Source organism: Patella vulgata, chromosome 4, assembly GCF_932274485.2.
Source record: "Patella vulgata chromosome 4, xgPatVulg1.2, whole genome shotgun sequence".
NCBI lineage: Eukaryota > Metazoa > Mollusca > Gastropoda > Patellidae > Patella > Patella vulgata.
In genome coordinates, this window is record NC_065882.2 from 19,377,703 (window position 1) to 19,399,690 (window position 21,988).

At 37.8% G+C, this 21,988-nt stretch overlaps 1 protein-coding gene across 3 annotated transcripts in view; it reads left to right on the top strand.

The window, feature by feature from the left end:
* Positions 1 to 21,988, top strand: part of LOC126818937 (orexin receptor type 2) — a 115,062-nt gene that overhangs the window by 59,214 nt on the left and 33,860 nt on the right. For all 3 annotated transcript variants that reach the window (XM_050546637.1, XM_050546638.1, XM_050546639.1), the window contains exons 3-4: positions 12,546 to 12,666; positions 18,368 to 18,486. In XM_050546637.1, coding sequence (XP_050402594.1) covers positions 12,546 to 12,666; positions 18,368 to 18,486 — 240 coding nt within the window. The remainder of the gene's footprint in view (positions 1 to 12,545; positions 12,667 to 18,367; positions 18,487 to 21,988) is intronic.

Sequence of the window (21,988 nt, forward strand, 5' to 3'; positions counted from 1 at the left end):
GTAAGGTAATAAACGAAGACGTTATAAAACAAAATAAGTATTTAGGAGTTAATAACCAATTCAATTGGTGAACCGCTTTATTGTTTCCATTCGAATAATTCCATACTTGCGGCTATTACTACTGTATGCATATGGGCTCAAGAACAATGCAGGTATTAGCATTTTTTACCATTTGGAACATCACAAGTAGCTAAAATGAACATCAAAAATAACTGTATGATACATATCTGTCCTTAAAATGGCTTTTAAAATATGTCATTAAAAAAATACTTTTTTCCTATGGGAGACACAGAAACAATTTATTGTAATAACTAATGGTGATTCAAACACGACATACTTATACTTTTTATCCGACAGAAAGTACTTAAAAGAATAATGAAATGAGGTTTAACGTCGGACCAGTCTGCATCAGCCGGGATAATGAAGACAAACATCATGCTGTGTGCTATCAGGGAATTGTTTCCCGGAAGTCTGTGTTTACACCTACTCATTGTCTAATTCCAACTGCCAAGGGCTCCTTTAAGTGCAGAGGGATTGGGTGGCAGAATGGTTAGCATGCGCGCGCTGTATCATACGGTTTGTCATTGAGTCAACTGGCGGGGTTTCGATTCCCCGGTTGTACGTGACAAAGAGTAGGGTCGCCTGTCCAACCTCGTGGTTTTTCTCCTGGTCCTCCGGTTTCCTCTCACTGCTAAAGGCCCCTACGCGCAATAGAATGATTGAAATAAAATTTAACCATGTGTTAGTCCCGAAATGACCTAGTTTGTGTCGAGTGGACGTTAAACCCCATCTCTCTCTCCTTTAAGTGCACCCCAATATCTACACGGGACCTCTTTTTTTTTTTGTCCCATCTGAGCTACTAAACGCTTTGCCTCGCCGGATTCTCCGTTTTGTTCCTTCCACTGCCGAGGGGAAACCACGCTAAAAAAAATCTCAAGGAACTTTTTCTTCCGACACCTGGTTCAAGCCCGGGACTTCATGGTTAGAGAGCTATGGCTAACATGGTAATTGATACAAATTCTCTTTATAATTTAAATTAAACACAATAATATCACATTGTTATACTTGAGATTAACAGGATTTCAGATTTACTGTGAGTTTAGTGTGTTTTGTAAAGATAATGTAATATTAGTTTTAGCTGGTTGGGCTAAGCTTGACCTCGACACGTTTTCAACAACTCATTCAGCACATATTCTACCTGTATTACGTTTATGTTGGTAATGCCGTTATTCGGAAATATCTTGAAATCGGCACAAAATGTCCCAAACCTTACACTATCGGTCAGTAAAGTACATATTAGTATCTTACATGGTTTGCATCTACTGGGACTTTTTTCTATTATTGGCTCAGCCTTGGGATATTGGCCCAGCGCATGATAACTGAGAGAAAAAACATTCCCTTGGCGAGTATACAGAGAAACCTCACAAAATCTTATATTTTATGGAAAGATTGATGAAAGGAAGGGCTTCTTGTGTTCAAAAAACCCCTTTGGGATCGTTTGTTATGGCCACGCTTCTTATAACTAAGATGAAGTATACTCCAACGGGGACATAGTATAGCCAAGTAAAATCTCACGTACATATCAACCCCTTGGTGAAATCCAGTTTCGTCATATTGCACAATATCTAATGATTATTACTAATGATTAACCACTAATTCTGATTAAGGTGACGCAAGAATCTTACAAGTTAAGTATTCATGGTCCATTTTTCACATCATAATATATTTAGATTTCAAATTTGACTGTAAAGAAAATGACTTGGAATTGTACGACAATGGAGATTGGTCATTAGGGAGCTCCATTAATCAAATTGTCAGTGAATATCATTGAATATTTCTATTAATTGTGATCGTTATTAGAATATATTTATGTCATTTGAACCCCAGAGCATCAGAACATGGCGGTTCTACCCGGACTCTCAATTTAAAAATTTGATGAACTTTTTTTAACTTTTCGTTTGTTTTTAAACGACTGTCTGGTCTGATTTGTTGGGTTGTTTTTTTTTTTAACTCGGGCGGTTCAAATTGAATTGTATTATCCTAATACTGTCTCTAGGAAGATTTCTATAGTTGAAGTCTAGCAAACACTGGAGATAAAACATTACTATTTCTGTTCTATTCTTCTTTTTTTGCGAAAGTTAGCTAATCTCAGCAGCTCTCTGCGGTTATCCTTTCATTGAATGTTTTGTAAAACAGGTTGTGAAACAATACAAATACGCAATAAAAGTGGCATATCCACGTGGAGGTAGGCGGGCCAGAACATCGTCGAGCCGTAAATAAGTTTGGCCATTACAGTGGCGATGGGGGGGAGGGGGGGTAGCAGCCGTGTCCCCGCCCTATATGACACCATAAAATAGTCTCTTAGTAATCTGTTTCATCTAACGTGTAAATTTGAGCTTTTTGTTGGTCCGGGTGATGTAGCAGATGAGATTGAATGTTACATTCGGGTCCAGATATGCGGCACAAATCACCCCGATTTTTCAAAATGGTGGAGCGGTACATTATACCAATTTCACAGCAATCTGTGTCAGACGCTCTAAAACATTATTTTCTATTATGCCCCCGTCAGACTGGGTGGAGTCCTTACTGCGTTGCTGCGACCGTACAGCCACTCGAAAATGCACAAGGTCGCCGGCAAAGGTAAATACAACGCGAGAAAATGTCCTAAAAAATTTACAAACTTGAAAAAAGTCACGTTCTTTTCCCCGTCTTACCGGGGTGGCGCCTTTACTGCGCTGCTACGGCGATGGAAAATGGCCCCAGAGCGCGTCAAGACCGACATAAGCGTGGTGGAAACGCCAGATATCGCGCCCCGATGGTCGCAAATGATCGCCGAGTCACGGCGTTTGTTTTGAGCATGTTCAAAACAAACGCCAAGGTTCTGCGATCTGCCCTGGAAAGATGTGAAAACGCAAATTTTTTTTCAAGTTTGTAATATTTTGTGACATTGTGTTCACGTTTGCCGGCGACCTTGTGCATTTTGTGGTCGCCGTATGGTCGCTGCAGCGCAGTAAGGACGCCACCCCGGTCTGACGGGGGGCATTACAACTTTCCAGGTTAGATCGCTGTTTTGGACATGCTTAAAACAAACGCGGTGAGTAGGCGATCATTCACGACCATGGAGACCACAGCAGGATATCTGGCGTTTCCACCATGCTTTTACCGCCACCCCAGTCTGACGGGGGTATTAATAAAGCCTTTATCCAGTAAGATTGTCGTGTGGCATCAAATTTGAGTTCTTTGTTCCTTAAGTCAAAGACTCGCAAGGTATTACAATAAAATACAATATGTACAAAGACAATATCAAACACACAACTCCTTCAATTAACATACTGGCTGGACTAACCATTATCAAAGCTATAAATATGTATAGACATGGTAGAAGCGTGGTCTTAAACTGTTATAGATTATTAAATGATGGCTGGGAAACCAGGCAGAATAACCAGATTACAAGACGCCACCTAAATAAATTGAAAAGACTAATGTTACTTATTAAAAGTACAAGTACAGTAGTGATAGAAAGGTCATAGATCCTATTTAGACAGAAAAGTAATGAATTTATCTTCCATCAACTTAAAGAGAATCACATACCTCGCTATTGGCCAAAGTGTCTAAATTTGTATCTACTACCACAACAGTTCCCTAAGAAACAATGTCTAGAAAAGCTGGAACCTGTTAGAAATATTGATTTTACAAAATTAACAGGTTAAATGAACCAGCGGCTGCCAGGCAGGATACGCCCACATTTTCGAGAGATGGATAGAGAACAAGCTAAAAAGAAAGTGATTTTTCCTACAATCAAGGGCCATAATTCAGGATATTACTATTCTATATGTACAAATATCGAAAGGAACCGAGATCTTTGTGTTAAAAACTTACATTTCAAGTTTCAACAAAATCGGATAAAAATTGTGACCTCTATAGAGTCCACAACCTTGATATAAAATATATTTTTACGCTATTTGAGAACGAACAGAGGCCATTTTGTCAGTCAATTTTGGGCCGATTTACACGAAATTCGAACAATACAAATACGCAATAAAAGTGGCATATCCACGTGGAGGTAGGCGGGCCAGAACATCGTCGAGCCGTAAATAAGTTTGGCCATTACAGTGGCGGATGGGGGGGGGGGTAGCAGCCGTGTCCCCGCCCTATATGACACCATAAAATAGTCTCTTAGTAATCTGTTTCATCTAACGTGTAAATTTGAGCTTTTTGTTGGTCCGGGTGATGTAGCAGATGAGATTGAATGTTACATTCGGGTCCAGATATGCGGCACAAATCACCCCGATTTTTCAAAATGGTGGAGCGGTACATTATACCAATTTCACAGCAATCTGTGTCAGACGCTCTAAAACATTATTTTCTATTATGCCCCCGTCAGACTGGGTGGAGTCCTTACTGCGTTGCTGCGACAGTACAGCCACTCGAAAATGCACAAGGTCGCCGGCAAACGTAAATACAACGCGAGAAAATGTCCTAAAAAATTTACAAACTTGAAAAAAGTCACGTTCTTTTCCCCGTCAGATCGGGGTGGCGCCTTTACTGCGCTGCTACGGCGATGGAAAATGGTCCCAGAGCGCGTCAAGACGGCCATAAGCGTGGTGGAAACGCCAGATATCGCGCCCCGATGGTCGCAAATGATCGCCGAGTCACGGCGTTTGTTTTGAGCATGTTTAAAACAAACGCCAAGGTTCTGCGATCTGCCCTGGAAAGATGTGAAAACGCAAAATTTGTTTCAAGTTTGTAATATTTTGTGACATTGTGTTCACGTTTGCCGGCGACCTTGTGCATTTTGTGGTCGCCGTATGGTCGCTGCAGCGCAGTAAGGACGCCACCCCGGTCTGACGGGGGGCATTACAACTTTCCAGGTTAGATCGCTGTTTTGGACATGCTTAAAACAAACGCGGTGAGTAGGCGATCATTCACGACCATGGAGACCACAGCAGGATATCTGGCGTTTCCACCATGCTTTTACCGCCACCCCAGTCTGACGGGGGTATTAATAAAGCCTTTATCCAGTAAGATTGTCGTGTGGCATCAAATTTGAGTTCTTTGTTCCTTAAGTCAAAGACTCGCAAGGTATTACAATAAAATACAATATGTACAAAGACAATATCAAACACACAACTCCTTCAATTAACATACTGGCTGGACTAACCATTATCAAAGCTATAAATATGTATAGACATGGTAGAAGCGTGGTCTTAAACTGTTATAGATTATTAAATGATGGCTGGGAAACCAGGCAGAATAACCAGATTACAAGACGCCACCTAAATAAATTGAAAAGACTAATGTTACTTATTAAAAGTACAAGTACAGTAGTGATAGAAAGGTCATAGATCCTATTTAGACAGAAAAGTAATGAATTTATCTTCCATCAACTTAAAGAGAATCACATACCTCGCTATTGGCCAAAGTGTCTAAATTTGTATCTACTACCACAACAGTTCCCTAAGAAACAATGTCTAGAAAAGCTGGAACCTGTTAGAAATATTGATTTTACAAAATTAACAGGTTAAATGAACCAGCGGCTGCCAGGCAGGATACGCCCACATTTTCGAGAGATGGATAGAGAACAAGCTAAAAAGAAAGTGATTTTTCCTACAATCAAGGGCCATAATTCAGGATATTACTATTCTATATGTACAAATATCGAAAGGAACCGAGATCTTTGTGTTAAAAACTTACATTTCAAGTTTCAACAAAATCGGATAAAAATTGTGACCTCTATAGAGTCCACAACCTTGATATAAAATATATTTTTACGCTATTTGAGAACGAACAGCGGCCATTTTGTCAGTCAATTTTGGGCCGATTTACACGAAATTCGAACTCAGTCGTCCTTAGGGTGTAACGGTGATATAATAATACGGTTTTTTTTTAAATCGGATAAAAATTATGACTCTCTACAGGTCACAATTCTTATCCGATTTCGACGAAACTTGAAATATAGGTTTATCCCCAAAAGATCTCGGCTGCTTTCGATATTGGCATGTATCGGATCGAAACTTCATGGATTATGGCCCCTGTTTGTACGAAAAATCACGTTTTTAGCTTGTGGACCCTATAGAGGTCACAATTTTTATCCGATTTTGTTGAAACTTGAAATGTAAGTTTATAACCTAAAGATCTCAGTTCCTTTCGATATTTGCGCATATCGGACAGTAACTTCCTGAATTATGGCCCCTGATTGTACGCAAAATCACGTTTTTAGCTTGTGGACCCTATAGAAGTCATAATTTTTATCCGATTTAAAAAACCGTTCTATTATATCACCGTTACACCCTAAGGATGACTGAGTTCGAATTTCGTGAAAATCGGCCCAAAATTGACAGACAAAATGGCCGCCATTCGTTCCCAAATAGCGTAAGAATATGGTATATCAAGGTTGTGGACCCTATAGGGGTCACAATTTTTATCTAATTTTGTTGAAACTTGAAATGTAAGTTTATAACCCAAAGATCTCGGTTCCTGTCGATATTCGTGCATATCGGACCGTAACTTCCTGACTTATGGCCCCCGATTGTACGAAAAATCACGTTTTTAGCTTGTGGACCCTATAGAAGTCATAATTTTTATCCGATTTAAAAAACCGTTCTATTATATCACCGTTACACCCTAAGGATGACTGAGGTCGAATTTCGTGAAAATCGGCCCGAAATTGACAGACAAAATGGCCGCCATTCGTTCCCAAATAGCGTAAGAATATGGTATATCAAGGTTGTGGACCCTATAGGGGTCACAATTTTTATCCGATTTTGTTGAAACTTGAAATGTAAGTTTATAACCCAAAGATCTCGGTTCCTTTCGATATTCGTGCATATCGAACCGTAACTTCCTGAATTATGGCCCCTGATTGTACGAAAAATCACGTTTTTAGCTTGTGGACCCTATAGAAGTTATAATTTTTATCCGATTTAAAAAACCGTATTATTATATCACCGTTGCACCCTAAGGACGTCTGAGTTCGAATTTCGTGAAAATCGGCCCAAAATTGACAGACAAAATGGCCGTCGTTCGTTCCCAAATAGCGTAAGAATATGGTATATCAAGGTTGTGGACCCTATAGGGGTCACAATTTTTATCTAATTTTGTTGAAACTTGAAATGTAAGTTTATAACCCAAAGATCTCGGTTCCTGTCGATATTCGTGCATATCGGACCGTAACTTCCTGACTTATGGCCCCTGATTGTACGAAAAATCACGTTTTTAGCTTGTGGACCCTATAGAAGTCATAATTTTTATCCGATTTAAAAAACCGTTCTATTATATCACCGTTACACCCTAAGGATGACTGAGGTCGAATTTCGTGAAAATCGGCCCGAAATTGACAGACAAAATGGCCGCCATTCGTTCCCAAATAGCGTAAGAATATGGTATATCAAGGTTGTGGACCCTATAGGGGTCACAATTTTTATCCGATTTTGTTGAAACTTGAAATGTAAGTTTATAACCCAAAGATCTCGGTTCCTGTCGATATTCGTGCATATCGAACCGTAACTTCCTGAATTATGGCCCCTGATTGTACGAAAAATCACGTTTTTAGCTTGTGGACCCTATAGAAGTTATAATTTTTATCCGATTTAAAAAACCGTATTATTATATCACCGTTGCACCCTAAGGACGTCTGAGTTCGAATTTCGTGAAAATCGGCCCAAAATTGACAGACAAAATGGCCGTCGTTCGTTCTCAAATAGCGTAAAAATATGGTATATCAAGGTTGTGGACCCTATAGAGGTCACAATTTTTATCCGATTTTGTTGAAACTTGAAATGTAAGTTAATAACCCAAAGATCTCAGTTCCTGTCGATACTCGCGCATATCGGACCGTAACATTTCTGAATTATGGCCCCTGATTGTAAGAAAAATCGCGTTTTTAGCTTGTGGACCCTATAGAAGTCATAATTTTTATCCGATTTAAAAAATCGTATTATTATATCACCGATACACCCTAAGGATGACTGAGTTAGAATTTCGTGAAAATCGGCCCAAAATTGACAGACAAAATGGCTGCCGTTCGTTCTCTAATAGCGTAAAAATATGGTATATCAAGGTTGTGGACCCTATAGAGGTCACAATTTTTATCCGGTTTTGTTGAAACTTGAAATGTAAGTTTATAACCCAAGGATCTCGGTTCCTTTCGATATTCGCGCATATCGGACCGTAACTTCCTGAATTATGGCCCCTGATTGTACAAAAAATCGCGTTTTTAGCTTGTGGACCCTATAGAGGTCATAATTTTTATCCGATTTAAAAAAACGTATTATTTTATCACCGTTACAGCCTAAGGACGGCTGAGTTCGAATTTCATGAAAATCGGCCCAAAATTGACAGACAAAATGGCCATCGTTCGTTCTCAAATTGCGTAAAAATATGGTATATCAAGGTTGTGGACCCTATAGAGGTCACAATTTTGATCCGATTTTGATGAAACTTGAAATACATATTTATAACCCAAAGATCTTGGTTCCTTTCGATATTGGATCATAACTTCTTGAATTATGGCCCTTGATTGTACGAAAAGTCGCGTCTTTAGGATGTGATCCCTCTAGATGTCACAATTTTTATCCGATTTAAAAAAACGTTTAAATATATCACTGTTACACCCTTATGATCGTTGAGTCTGAATTTCGTACAAATCGGACCAAAACTACCGGACAAAATGGCTGCCCATCGTACGCAAATATTGTACATGTGGTATATCAAGGTTTTGGACCCTCTAGAGAGAGGACACAATTTTGATCCGATTTTGATGAAACTTGAAATGCATTTTTATAACCCAAAGATCTTGGTTCCTTTCAATATTCATGCATATCGGATTGTAACTTCCTGAATTATGGCCCTTGATTGTACGAAAAATCACTTCTTTTTTTAGCTTGTTCTCTGTCCATCTCTTGCAAAATGTGGGCGTATCTTGCATGGCAACCGCTTGTTCGTACAACAGGAGCCATAATCCATGAAGTTTCGATCCGATAAACCTATATTTCAAGTTTCGTCAAAATCGGATAAGAATTGTGACCACAAACAAATTGTGGACGGACAGGGGCGACGACAATATACGCCCACATGAAAATGTGGGCGTATAAAAACTTATTAATCATAATCCAAATCTAAACAAAATAAAATTAAGGTTATTTATGAGTGTAGGGGGGGGGGGGGGGCAAAGTCCACTCGACATAAACTACGTCAGTTCGAGACTAACATTAACATATGGTTCAGTTTTATTTAAATAATTTGCTTGCGTATAGGGGTCTTTAGCAATTGGACAGGCGCCCCCACTCCTTGTCACGTACAAGCGGGGAATGGAAACAACACCCCTTGGCTCAATGGCAGACCTTGTGGTCCAACGCACACGCAATAACCATTCGGCCACTCACCCCCGTTTAATGAGTTAAAAGAGAATAACGATATAGCTATTGTGCCAGCTGATCAAATCAAAATTACAGTTACAATTGATACAGCCCAGCTAGGAGAAATGGTGAACCAAACGTTATCAGACTCGACAGCCTATAACCCGTTACAAAAGAATCCAGCCCAGAAACTAAAGCCACCTTCAAGGAACCTTGAAATAAATCAGGTGAAATCGATACTGTGACGTACGAAAAACTAAATATATATTTTTCATTACCGCCGGCAAAATAGTCTAAGGTGAACGACCTGTCTGATGTAAGCTCCTCTTACAAATGATTCTGATACCACCCCGGTACCTGAAAATAACAAAAGGCGTATCGTAGACACAAAACGTATATTTAAAGAATACTGGAAATTTGGCAATAACTGGATGCGGGAGATTTGACATGTAAACACTGAAAATATATTGCTAATAAAATAATCAGTAGCACTGTTGACCCGAGTAAATAAAGCCTGGGTGTTAAGATTAAAGAAACTCCCCAGTCCATATCACCATTCCATTTGCAGGCCCTACAAGTTACACGATCACAAGATTATTATTTGAATTAAAACATACATGTAAAATTCAGTAGTGGAGTATCGTTAACATCACCAATCAATGCAAATGGTAGAACATTATAGTGTACCAAATCTAATGTAATTGTAAATCTATGTATATAGGGGAAATTTGCCGCCAATAATCAGTCTAAAAGAACGCAAAGCAGCAACTAGAGGCTTTACACCAAACAAATTTGCATTTCTAGAGCATATCATTATAAATCCTATTCACAACATATACAATGGGAAAAAGTAGTGTTCTAACAAAAAATATTAAAGGATTAGTCCATGTCGCAGGCAGATATTCATGACCAATTTGATGAATTGGAAAAAACTATGATTTTCAGTTAGCCTTGGGTCTAAAGTGTCCAAAATTGGTTGATGGACTTCCGGGTCACTTTGCCAAATGTCAGTTTGGCGGCCATCTTTAAAAAATGTTCAGACTATAATTCTGCATCTGCTGGTATATGATATATGTTGTTTAATCAATACTATCAGTTTTAAAATAAAAGATTAATCTGAAAAAAGCAACATTTTCGATTTTTTTTTCATGTCTGTTCATAAGTTTACTAACAAATCGTGTTCAGACCCATATAATCCAAATTATCTATTTGGTCATCTAAAGTGATTTAATAGAAATTCAAAATGGCGACCAAATTTCCTAAAATGGCCAATTTGTCAGATAATAGTCATTTCATTGTTTGATATGACATGTACTATCCAATTGAAAGAGTACTCAGTGCTGCTGAGCTACAATAGTTCAAAAATAGATAATGTAAAATGAATAATTTGACAATTTCATTCAATTACGAATGAAGATATTAGCCTTTGAAGGTTTGACAAGACGCGTGCAATAATTTCAACCACTGTACTGGTTGTTCGAAGCTAAACCTCGCTCCTCCATTTTTAGATTAAATCAAAATATGGCTGAACCGTTCTAATCTATTTAATATCGGAAAAATCCGATGCCATCGAGAGTTGATTATGGCCTGGATCAGTTATTTAATGTCGAATTAATAATTTAGAAAACATTTCAAGGCAGATTTAGCTCTTGCATGTATGTTTAATCTAAACAAAAAGTTTGAAAAATCCAATATGGCGAAAATTCAAAATGGCGGCCAGAATTTCCATAACATGAATGATTTTTTAGAAAATCGTCAATTTTCTGTTTTATATAGCTTATAATATCTCTTTTATAAGGTTTTCCGGGTCACTGAACTTGAATAAAACTAAAAAATTCATGCTGAAAATGATGTTAATGATAATGCTAAATATGACACATCTTATCCGACCCTCCACTCCATAAACAATACAATGGGGCGTATGTAATTGATTATTCTGGACCTCAGAGTAGGTCCTCCCTACTAAACAAACTATACAGTTTTAGAAAGCTTGTAACATAAGGAACACCAATCCAAGCAAAATGTTTTAAGGTCAGATGAAAATTGTGATAATTTTTCACGGCTTAATCCACGCTGTTCAACCAATATTTCCCTTATACGACTGCAAAGTCCAGACTCAAATAACGATCACTGACTTTAATTGGCATCTCTATTCACAGATCTTATTAGGAATTAGTATAATGTTTATTTGAACTAGATAAATGAAATGAAATGGATTTAACGCCCGACTGGTCTAATGAAGATGGGCATCCGCCATACAGTGTACTATGAGGGAATTGTTTCCTTGACAGTGGCACCACGGCCTACTCTTATATAAAATTCCAACTGCCAAGGGATCTTATACGTGCACGCCAATGTGTTTGAAACAGATTTTGATATTTCTGACTAATTATGTGGTATTGTATTTAAACACTGTCTAAATACAGGCCAAATAGACTGTCACTTTAATACAGAATTCTTAGTACATGACGTACTGTCTAACTTATGTTGTCTCCTTTTCGTAAATTGTTAACAACTAATCAGAATGGCATTAGAGAGAGAGAAAACTGGGGTTTAACCTTCATTGGGTCATTTCGGGACTTACATATAACGTACAAGCTTTGGATCGAGACCACACCACTTGACTGATTGGCAGAGCTTTTGCGCGTTTTAGACTATTCTATTGAGTTGAGTATGTTAAAAATTGGTATATAAACTTTCAGAATTATATTGACTGGTCTAAGTCCGAATATCAACGTTATGCTGGTCCACTGCAATCTGATTGGCCGATCCTTTGAAACGTCAGGGGCAGATACCAGATATTTTTAAAATGGAGGTGCAAACGTGATATTTTTCATTATAAATGTCAAATATCAATGATTTTCAACTAAATTCGCACTTGAGTGTCTAGCCTTCACTTACTGCAATCTGATTGGTTGATCATTTGAAACGCAATATTCAGTCCCCTATACACCAGTGTCAGAGATCTGATAGCAATGCCATCTGCGCCTATTTAATTAAATCAATTGTGGTTGGTAAATTTATGCTGCATTCACGAAAATCTAACCTAGCTGTAAAAGCATGCCGGCCCACTGATACAATAAAGTGCGGAGGACCATTGCTGAAATGAAATGACGTAGGTTTTAACTTCCCACTTATAACCATATCCAACCCAGATTATAATATTCCCCTCGTAATGTTTTATTTCAGCTGCTGCTAGTGTGCCTAGAGCTCAGCTTATGTTACGAAGAAAGAAAGCTAAGATGTTAATTGTGGTGGTGATGATATTTGCTATCTGTTATTTACCTGTATATATGTTGTTTATTTTAAAGTAAGTATGATATTTTTATCTACTTGTTTATATATATATATACTTAGTATAGGATATCACATCCATATAATCAATATAACGAAACCATATAATACAACAAACATTGAATTCAATCTGATTAAAACACAGATCTTATTTCGTTTCTATTTTTATAGTTCAAAATTTCGTTTTACTTGTCTTTACTACACTAGGATCTGGAAAAATTGTTATATATATATATTACCGGCGTTTTGGTTGAAGTGAGGGATACTTACAAAGTTTCTACATCACTTGAAATTTAAACATACCAGAATTGATTTAATAAGTGGCGTTGATGTAACTTGTAATAGCACGTCAACGCGTTCTAGGCCTACTACAGGTTCTGCCGATGTCAATGATTCGCAGTCGAAATCAACCATTCGTCAGTCAGAAATATCGCCTTTTAAACCCAATGGAAAAATATCACAGGCAAGATAGCTTAATTTTGTGCCATTGATATGAGGCCACTCAGCATGGTAAATGGAGCCTGGTTCATTGACATGGTGAATAGAATCAACCCTCGCTATAAAGTACCATCACACACAACTGTCAAGAATTACATCGACAAAATGTACACCCCGGAAAAACAGGACCTGACTGAAACCTTAACATTACAGAAAAGCTTAGCTTTGAAAACGAACACATGGACTAGCATTGCATGCAATGCATACACAACCCTAACGGTCCACTACGTTGACGCCAACTGGAAGCCATGCAATAATGTTTTAGCTACACACGAAACTACATTGCACCATATTCGCGAGATAATATTCAAGATTTTAACATATCACATGTGCCAATAATTGGCATAACCACCGACAATGCTTTAAACATGGACGTCTGTGTTAAAAACCTGGGGTGGGATCATAACCGCTGCTTTGAACATACCTTACAGCTATCTGTTAAAGCAGGACTCGGTCTGCCGTTCATAAGCAGAGCAGCAGGTGCTGGTAGAAAGGTAGTCATCTACTTATATTGCTCGACTGTTGCAAGTAACGAACTTAAGGTAAAGCAGGAACAAATTGGGGAGCAATCACGACGTTTAATACAAGATGTACGAACTAGCTGGAGTTCGACATATGGTTGAGAGGCTTATAGAGCAGCGTTTACCAATAATAACTGTAATTCACGATAGTTGTATTGTGAAGCCATCAGATGCCAGGATTCTCGAGCTGTCGGACAAAGATTGGTGAATTATGGAAGATGGCGTTTCCGTTTTGAAGCTCTTAGAAATGGCTACGACATACCTTACAGCTATCTGTTAAAGCTGGACTCGGTCTGCCGTTCATAAGCAGAGCAGCAGGTGCTGGTAGAAAGACAGTCATCTACTTATATTGCTCGACTGTTTCAAGTAACGAACTTAAGGTAAAGCAGGAACAACTTGGGGAGCAATCACGACGTTTAATACAAGATGTACCAACTAGCTGGAATTCGACATATGGTTGAGAGACTTATAGAGCAGCGTTTACCGATAATGACTGGAATTCACGATAGTTGTATTGTGAAGCCATCAGATGCCAGGATTCTCGAGCTGTCGGACAAAGATTGGTGAATTATGGAAGATGGCGTTTCCGTTTTGAAGCCCTTAGAAATGGCTACGACATACCTTACAGCTATCTGTTAAAGCTGGACTCGGTCTGCCGTTCATAAGCAGAGCAGCAGGTGCTGGTAGAAAGGTAGTCATCTACTTATATTGCTCGACTGTTGCAAGTAACGCACTTAAGGTAAAGACGGAACAACTTGGGGAGCAATCACGAAGTTTAATACAAGATGTACCAACTAGCTGAAATTCGTCATATGGTTGAGAGGCTTATAGAGCAACGTTTACCGATAATGGCTGTAATTCACGATAGTTGTATTGTGAAGCCATCAGATGTCAGGATTCTCAAGCTGTCGGACAAAGATTGGTGAATTATGGAAGATGCCGTTTCCGTTTTGAAGCTCTTAGAAATGGCTACGGGAGTAATAAGTGTTGTTGAGTATCCCACAATCAGCATGGTCTACCCAATTGTATTTGGTCTCATTAATAAGCACCTAAAAAGCTCCGATGCCGACAGCCCTGATATGAGCAGACTGAAAAACACCTTATCTTCTGACTTAACAAAGCGTTACCTGTCATTGGATGACAACACCTTATGTTCTACAACTCACATTATCGCATCGAATTTGGATCTAAGATAAAAACACCTTCGCTTTCTTAATATATTGACTATGGCAAAAGAAGGACTGGTTTCAAACAACATTGAACCAGATCCCGATACACTCCCTCCGCCAGTAAAAAAACAGCTTTGGATTTTCTGGTTGGAGAATACAGCTGTGATCACCGTGACACGCTGACATATCCCAGCATCGTCCAGAGAGAAATAGAAGTCTTTAAATCTTACGGGGTTTTATATGGCACTAGCCCCAAGAATGGTGGAAATCGTGTGAATTTAGATATCCATGACTGGCCAAACTGGCAAAGTCTTATCTTGGTATTCCAGCCACTTCGGTACCATCGGAGGGTGTGTTGTCCGCCGAGGGAAATACAGTTACCGCCAACTCTGGACCCCGACACAGTCGACCATCTAATATTCTTACGCAAGGATTGAAAAAATAATAAAATGCTGTAGCTAGTTTGTGCCAGTAATCAACCAAAACTTGTTTAAACAGTTCATGTGTTTTCTTCATATATATTTATTACAGTTTGTTATATAAAACTTTTTGTGGTATAGTTTTCCTCTCGACAGTTTGATTATTTTAAACCGACCCCTGTATTTACAATGTCGGCATTTTCTGAGTCGCTCACGGTTTGTTTTCATCGAAATATATAAGGATTGATTATTTCAAATAAATTGGTTCAGATAAATAAAGTTTTAGACAGTTCATGATATCATCTTTCTTTTAGACAATATTAGTAAACTGTTCTTGCTATAAAAGCCTTCTCTCTCTCTCTCCGCACGCGGCCATAGTTATTTTTTAAGACAATGGCGTACGTGATCGTTTGATAGTCCCGCATTAAGTTATTAGTGACAATGTATTAAGAACATTAGCATTGCCAAAAATATGTCTGATAATTTAAATCATCTACCTTATGGTTTAGTAGCCTTTACACGTACCACACTCCGTACAATAGACGAATTTGCATGCACTTAAAACGTCAAAACTAAGTTTTAAAATACTGACGAATAGTACCAATATGTTCAAATAGCATAGACGGATAGCCGAATACTAAAATATGCCCAGAGTTTCAACACTACCTACCGCTCATCGACATCAACCAAATTCAATACGTTATTTTCACCTAAATTAAATTTATTATCGAATAGAAGAAGCAAGACAGTTCAGAACTATTTAAAATAGTTCAAAATAATTCAAACGTCTGATTCTCCGGCTTATTTCGTGCTTTCGTCATAGTATACGCAAGGTATTTAATTGGTGTTGATTTTTCACGTAGTAGAAGATATTTTTCATTTTATAAACTGGATTTCTGTTCTTGAACGATTTTTAACATCGTAACTACGTTAACGATTCATGAAATCCTAATAATCCAGTCAATCTACAGTAAATTTAGGGCAACATGGAACAAATTGCAACAGAAGGTTTCTTGCTTGGTACCATTGTGTGAATGGGATCATCCTCTAAAACATGTCCAAAGTTCTCTAATTTTCGGACCGGAGAAAGGGCTTTATTTGCATAAATTCAAAATGGCCGCCAAATGTACCTTTGGAGCCTTATAACTTCTACGTGTCAGAATATCTAGTCAGAAATTATCATAAATTAACCCCATGACGTCATCGCGTCATATTATAACGTTAAATGATGACATCAGCATACCATTTTAGAAGAAGTTAAATAATTAAAATCAATTAGTAACGTTGAAGAATGTATTTATTTATTTATTTAGCAGCTACTAGTAGGCGTATATACGACCATATCACGCAACCGCGGGAAGAGTTACAGCAAACAACAGATGTTTGCTTCACAATGAAATAGTTTATCAATAAGATACTTGCTCGTGGTTGTGTATCCCATCTAACAATGAAGGCTGAAGTATCTGCGCAATTTAATCTTAACGTGTATCATTTAACAGGCGAGTCAAATCACATAAAATCATAAAGTTATTTAACGATATCCGCAGTGCCTCTTGTCATGCGATATACGAGGTATGTCAGTATTTGATTTATTCTTAATGTTAAATGATTTGATTAGATCTGAACGCAACGCCATTAACAGATATTAATAAAGACCACATGGGTTAGAAAACTTTTATGGACTGATTCTGAAATCGCGATAATTAATTTTGTGGGTACGCCACAAGCACCTTATAAAAGTATAATGCTTCTAGTTACCTGTGACATATTATGTGAAGACTCCACAGGTACTATTAAAACAAGATTCACCCGAAGATGCCCTCCACTCGCCTCCCATAAATTTCTGCTTCGACATTCTTCGAAGCCGATTGTATTTCTTTTATGTTATATCAACCTCGATGCCAGCTTTTCTAAGGATTGGATCTTCCTGTGGGAAACAAGTGTCAGTCTAGTCTTGTGGCGAAAGAGCGTGTGGGATTGCGTAGTTTCGTCCTCATAATCCCGCTTGGTGCTGACGACAAAGCTCTTTTTGTTTAATATCATTTTTTTTTATAATTAGGCAGAGAAAGTTCATCCAGATTTTCCGTAGTGGTTCCCCCTTGTCAGTGATGCAGGACGGAGGGCCTGATGGGATGAAAAACCGAGGTCCCTTGTAGACATTGGCATGCACGTAAAAGATCTCTTGACATAAGAGTAGGCCGTAGTGCCGCTGTCCGGGCAAAATTTTTCCCTCAAAACACAGTGTATGGCGGATGCCCGTCTTCATTAGCCCGGTTTGGAGCAGAACATTAGGACGTTAAACCCATTTCATTTTATTGAATGATCAGTCTAATTTATGCAGAAGCAAATAAAAAAGTCAAAGACTCTTAATAGCAAAGGTCACCACTTTAGAATGCGACTGATCAGTGTAAAGAATTTTCGTGCAATAATATTGAACAGTTTTCAGGTTCTGCTCTAGAGACTGAAAGGGGCCAGACGAAGGTTAGAAAAAATGAGGCCGAGGGATGTATCCTCTCTCACCCGTCATTGTAGTTGGCAATAATTGTTTTAATTAGGTGAATTCATCCTTTATGGCATATAAGTTCAAATGGCACAGTATAACTGATAAGCAGTACAAAAAACGAGTTTAAGAATGTGTTTTATCTAAATACCTGGAAAAAGCTAACCCACATTGTGTGATGTGAGGGGACTATCGCGTAGAACTTTGGGTAGCGATTTGCAGCGATATAAAAGAAAAGTTGTATTTTCGAGAAGCAACACTGAAGCCGATTGGTTATTTGGATGTCTGACATCAACGGATCAAAAGTCGCACTACAAACAATCAGATCGGAATGTAATGGAACTGTTGTTTAATCCAATTGATGCTTTTAGGACTGGGAACTGCCCCCCCCCCCCCAGCGCTACACATGGTGTTATATTTGTTGTTATTGCTCACCTTTTGCACTTCGACAACAAACCTAAGGCTGTACCAATTAATGTGCAATTGACGTGAAACAATTCCAAAATGACTACGCGATTCTTGCTTTCGGGTCCACAGTATACTCCACAGTATTCTATCTTAGAAAAATAAAACATAGGGTTATAATTGTAATTTTTCTTCACTATTTCAGGTGTACGGGGGTGAGGATTACTATATCACACGATGCCTTTAAGTTAATAGTTCTGACAGCCCATTGGCTATGTTATTTTAATAGTGCCATTAATCCAGCTATATATAATTTTATGAGTTGTAAGTATCATATTTTCTTCTTGCCAGATATATTTTATATGACAAGCTCCATTATTTGGAATTTTGACAGTTTCCTTAAAATAAATAATGTAATTTTTATATACTTGCATTTATATTTCAGGAGTATTTACAAAACTGCGATTATTGAAACATCATGGCTTACTTTCTTAAATACAGAAATAATATAAATATTCCAGTATTTGTGATACATTTACCCCAAGGGCTGATTCATCCCTTGTCCCATCCTAAAAAAAAACCTTCTAGTGTCCTTTATTAACCTAAGGGTGTTAAAAATACCTTCCAGGATCTGCTTCTACCTAATTTATTGTTTAGTCTCCTGCTCGTGCCAAATTGACACTATCAGAAAACAATATGGGCTGTTATCATTGGTCAATGAGACATAATCTCATGGCGGTAAACTGATTCAAGTCTGAAATCCAGACATAACTCTATGTTAACTGTCAATTACAAGTCAGACGCGTGTATATTCTTCGAAACAACGTCGAACAAACAAACGTGCGAAGCATTGCCACCGTTTTGGCCTCTCGCCACGCTAATCATATACTAGTCTCTTACGGTAAGAAATAGTCACCAAAATAGCCTTAGAACTGAGGTGGGGAAGCGCGGTATTTTCATATTGCAGCTATATATGGACGGACAGCGGACATCGTCCAATCAGAGACCGTCCTGAAAGGAACTAATCCTATACATGTATGGACCTAAATAAGGAGAAATATTGTCTCCGGAATATTGACTAATAATCATAGTGTCCATTATCGCTATCTTAAATTTGGAGATTTTTAATCCCTAGCAAACTACAGGTTGAAACTCTAAACGGCATATCAGTACATAAATGGTACAATTTTGTTTAGTATTTGCACATACAATCTTCACTAAAATCTCTTGATGAACCTCATTTTAATCCGATTGAATTTAAGGTGGGGGATTATTTACCATTGAGTTTATTTTGTTTTTGTATTATGTTTTCTTGATTAAATGTTGCATAAACATTTTAACATGGATCAAGTCCTAAAAAATTAGATATTGTACAAAAAATGAAATTGACGATCGGCTGCTTTAATGCATTCTATTTTATTTCAGTTTTTGTCCATTTAAAATTTAAGCCGATTACAACTTTGTTGAACGATGTAATTTGCCACAAAAGCAGGCGCGTTATGAGTTACCAATGTCCCAAAATTAACACATTTCGTATTTTGATTCAACCCATTTGCACGACTGATGATTAGTCGATGTTCTCAAGGCCCAGTGCCTCGTTTATCCAGGTACATTTATGAACTATGGCGTAATTTATCTAGTCGGTGCTTAATTTCGGTCGAAATGAAAATATATGACTAAGGAGGTTGGTTTACGAATTATCAATGTGTGCATGCCTCCTCTTATAACGGGGCCAACTATCTTTAGCCAGTCCCGCAGGCTTTATTCCAAAGATCGGATTTAAATCAATATTAAGTCAAATTAATACGGATATATTACCATCTGAAAAGTGTTTTAACTATGATGATGTTATGAGATGTAAGAAAAATGTCAAGAATGCGGTTCGATGTTGATAATCGATACCTAATAATATTGAAATATCGATTATTGATTTTTCTTTTAAAAAATATAAAAGGAAATATTTAAAATATGTATAGAATGCATTCAGCACGTTTTCCCCTGGCCTTTTATAACGATATATTATTATTAAATAAATTATTCATAATACTGTTTTCAATAAATTGGTTTTTGAGGTCAATTAAGATGTTCTCCTACTCTAGTAAGAAAGTTTGAAGAAATGCATAGCTAAAAGGGGGAATATATGAAATATTATAACGTCATCAATAATGGCGTGACTCGCCTCGGTGCATCTTAAGGATTGCCAAGAAAAGTACTATTAACCCTTTACTGCATTTGTGTTGGGTCACAAAAAAGGATCGGTTAGGTCCTGTGATGAAGAATCGCTGTAGGTTAAGCCCCCATTTCATTTTCATTTCGGATCAGAATCCCGTATTCGCGAGCCCAGATGAAAATAAAATCTGTCTTCTTTAATGAGAACAATTTCGTAACTGAGATGTTTTCAGACTGCGCATGGTCTTAAATTCTGTAAGAATATCGTCTATTTAATCTGTCTTAAATTTTGCCTTGGACGCAAGTGTCATTGAAACTTCTTTCAAGTTTAAAAGTGGTCTATATAGTTAAATATCAAACATCGTTGATAAATAGCAAAAAAAGTAACTACGCATTCACCCTACACTTTGCCATGAACTTTACAAGAACAATAACCTAAGGCAACTTTGGAAACAATGATACATTGGGGCTGAGTACATACTTGTAGTTTGACCATCTGATTAAGTCGATTGTCAGGAACCGAATAATAGGCACGTTAATCGTCTAGACTGATAATAACAGAGATTGTTTACATGGTAATGAAACAGAAATGTAGAGGATATCACATAAGATATTAATCGCATGGTGTAAATTAACTATTTACTGCACAGCACACGATCATCAATTTACACCCTCTTTCCAATTATTTATACTAACACAAAGCAGTTTGTTTAACGTTTACAATCTGTACTGGAATTACTGGCTAAATTGATCGATTCTATTTTGTTCAGCGGATTATAAACAAATACTCGCTGAGTAACAATACTTGAAATGCTTATATAACGAGTACAAGTGTCCTTTCCTTGTGTGTCAAATTCCGATAACGAACTGCTGTCACGAGAACGCATCCCAGTGCGCGACAAAAAATAGTGAAGAGAAATATATGTTTATACACGTATTTAGCGTACGTATTCAGACTATTTCAAATTCATGAAAATAACAATGGAAGTTCATGTTTAGAAACTGATAGTTGATTCCATTAAACAGCAGCTGCCAATTACTACATGACATGATCTTTTTCACCATCGACCTGTCACATCGACTAGAGTGCTATGTCTAACGGTAAAACTATATCCTGTGGCGGATACATGGTATTTGATTAGGGCGAGGAACTTCTTCTGATGAAATCTAGATAAATCAGTGGTGATTTGAGGTGCATTGACCCGAATATAACATTTAATTCCATCAGACCAATCATCAAAAAGCTCAAATTTAGATGTTATAGAAACGAAATTATAAATGAATTTTTTGTATTATATCATTGGGGAGGGAGGGGCCAAAGGGTCCCCCACCTGGATCCGACACTGATTTGACCGCCCTTTCTAATCGACGTGTGTCAAACATAAAAGTATCTGAATGGAACAACTTTACTCAATATTTACGGCAAGTTACATTTTACGCCACGTTTTTATCGACTTAATCGAAACTATTTTGATTAGGACATCGGTTCCCCGCATTAAAGAAATAAAAATAAAAACGTCTCGCATGCCCACTTTGCAAATTGTGCAGCTTACAATTAAATTTCTCACGATTCGTGGAAATGGTCTTGGATGTGCCCTTTTAATTGTACCCTTTCCCGAAAGAGCTCTTTGATTATTCGGTGTGAATAACAGCAATC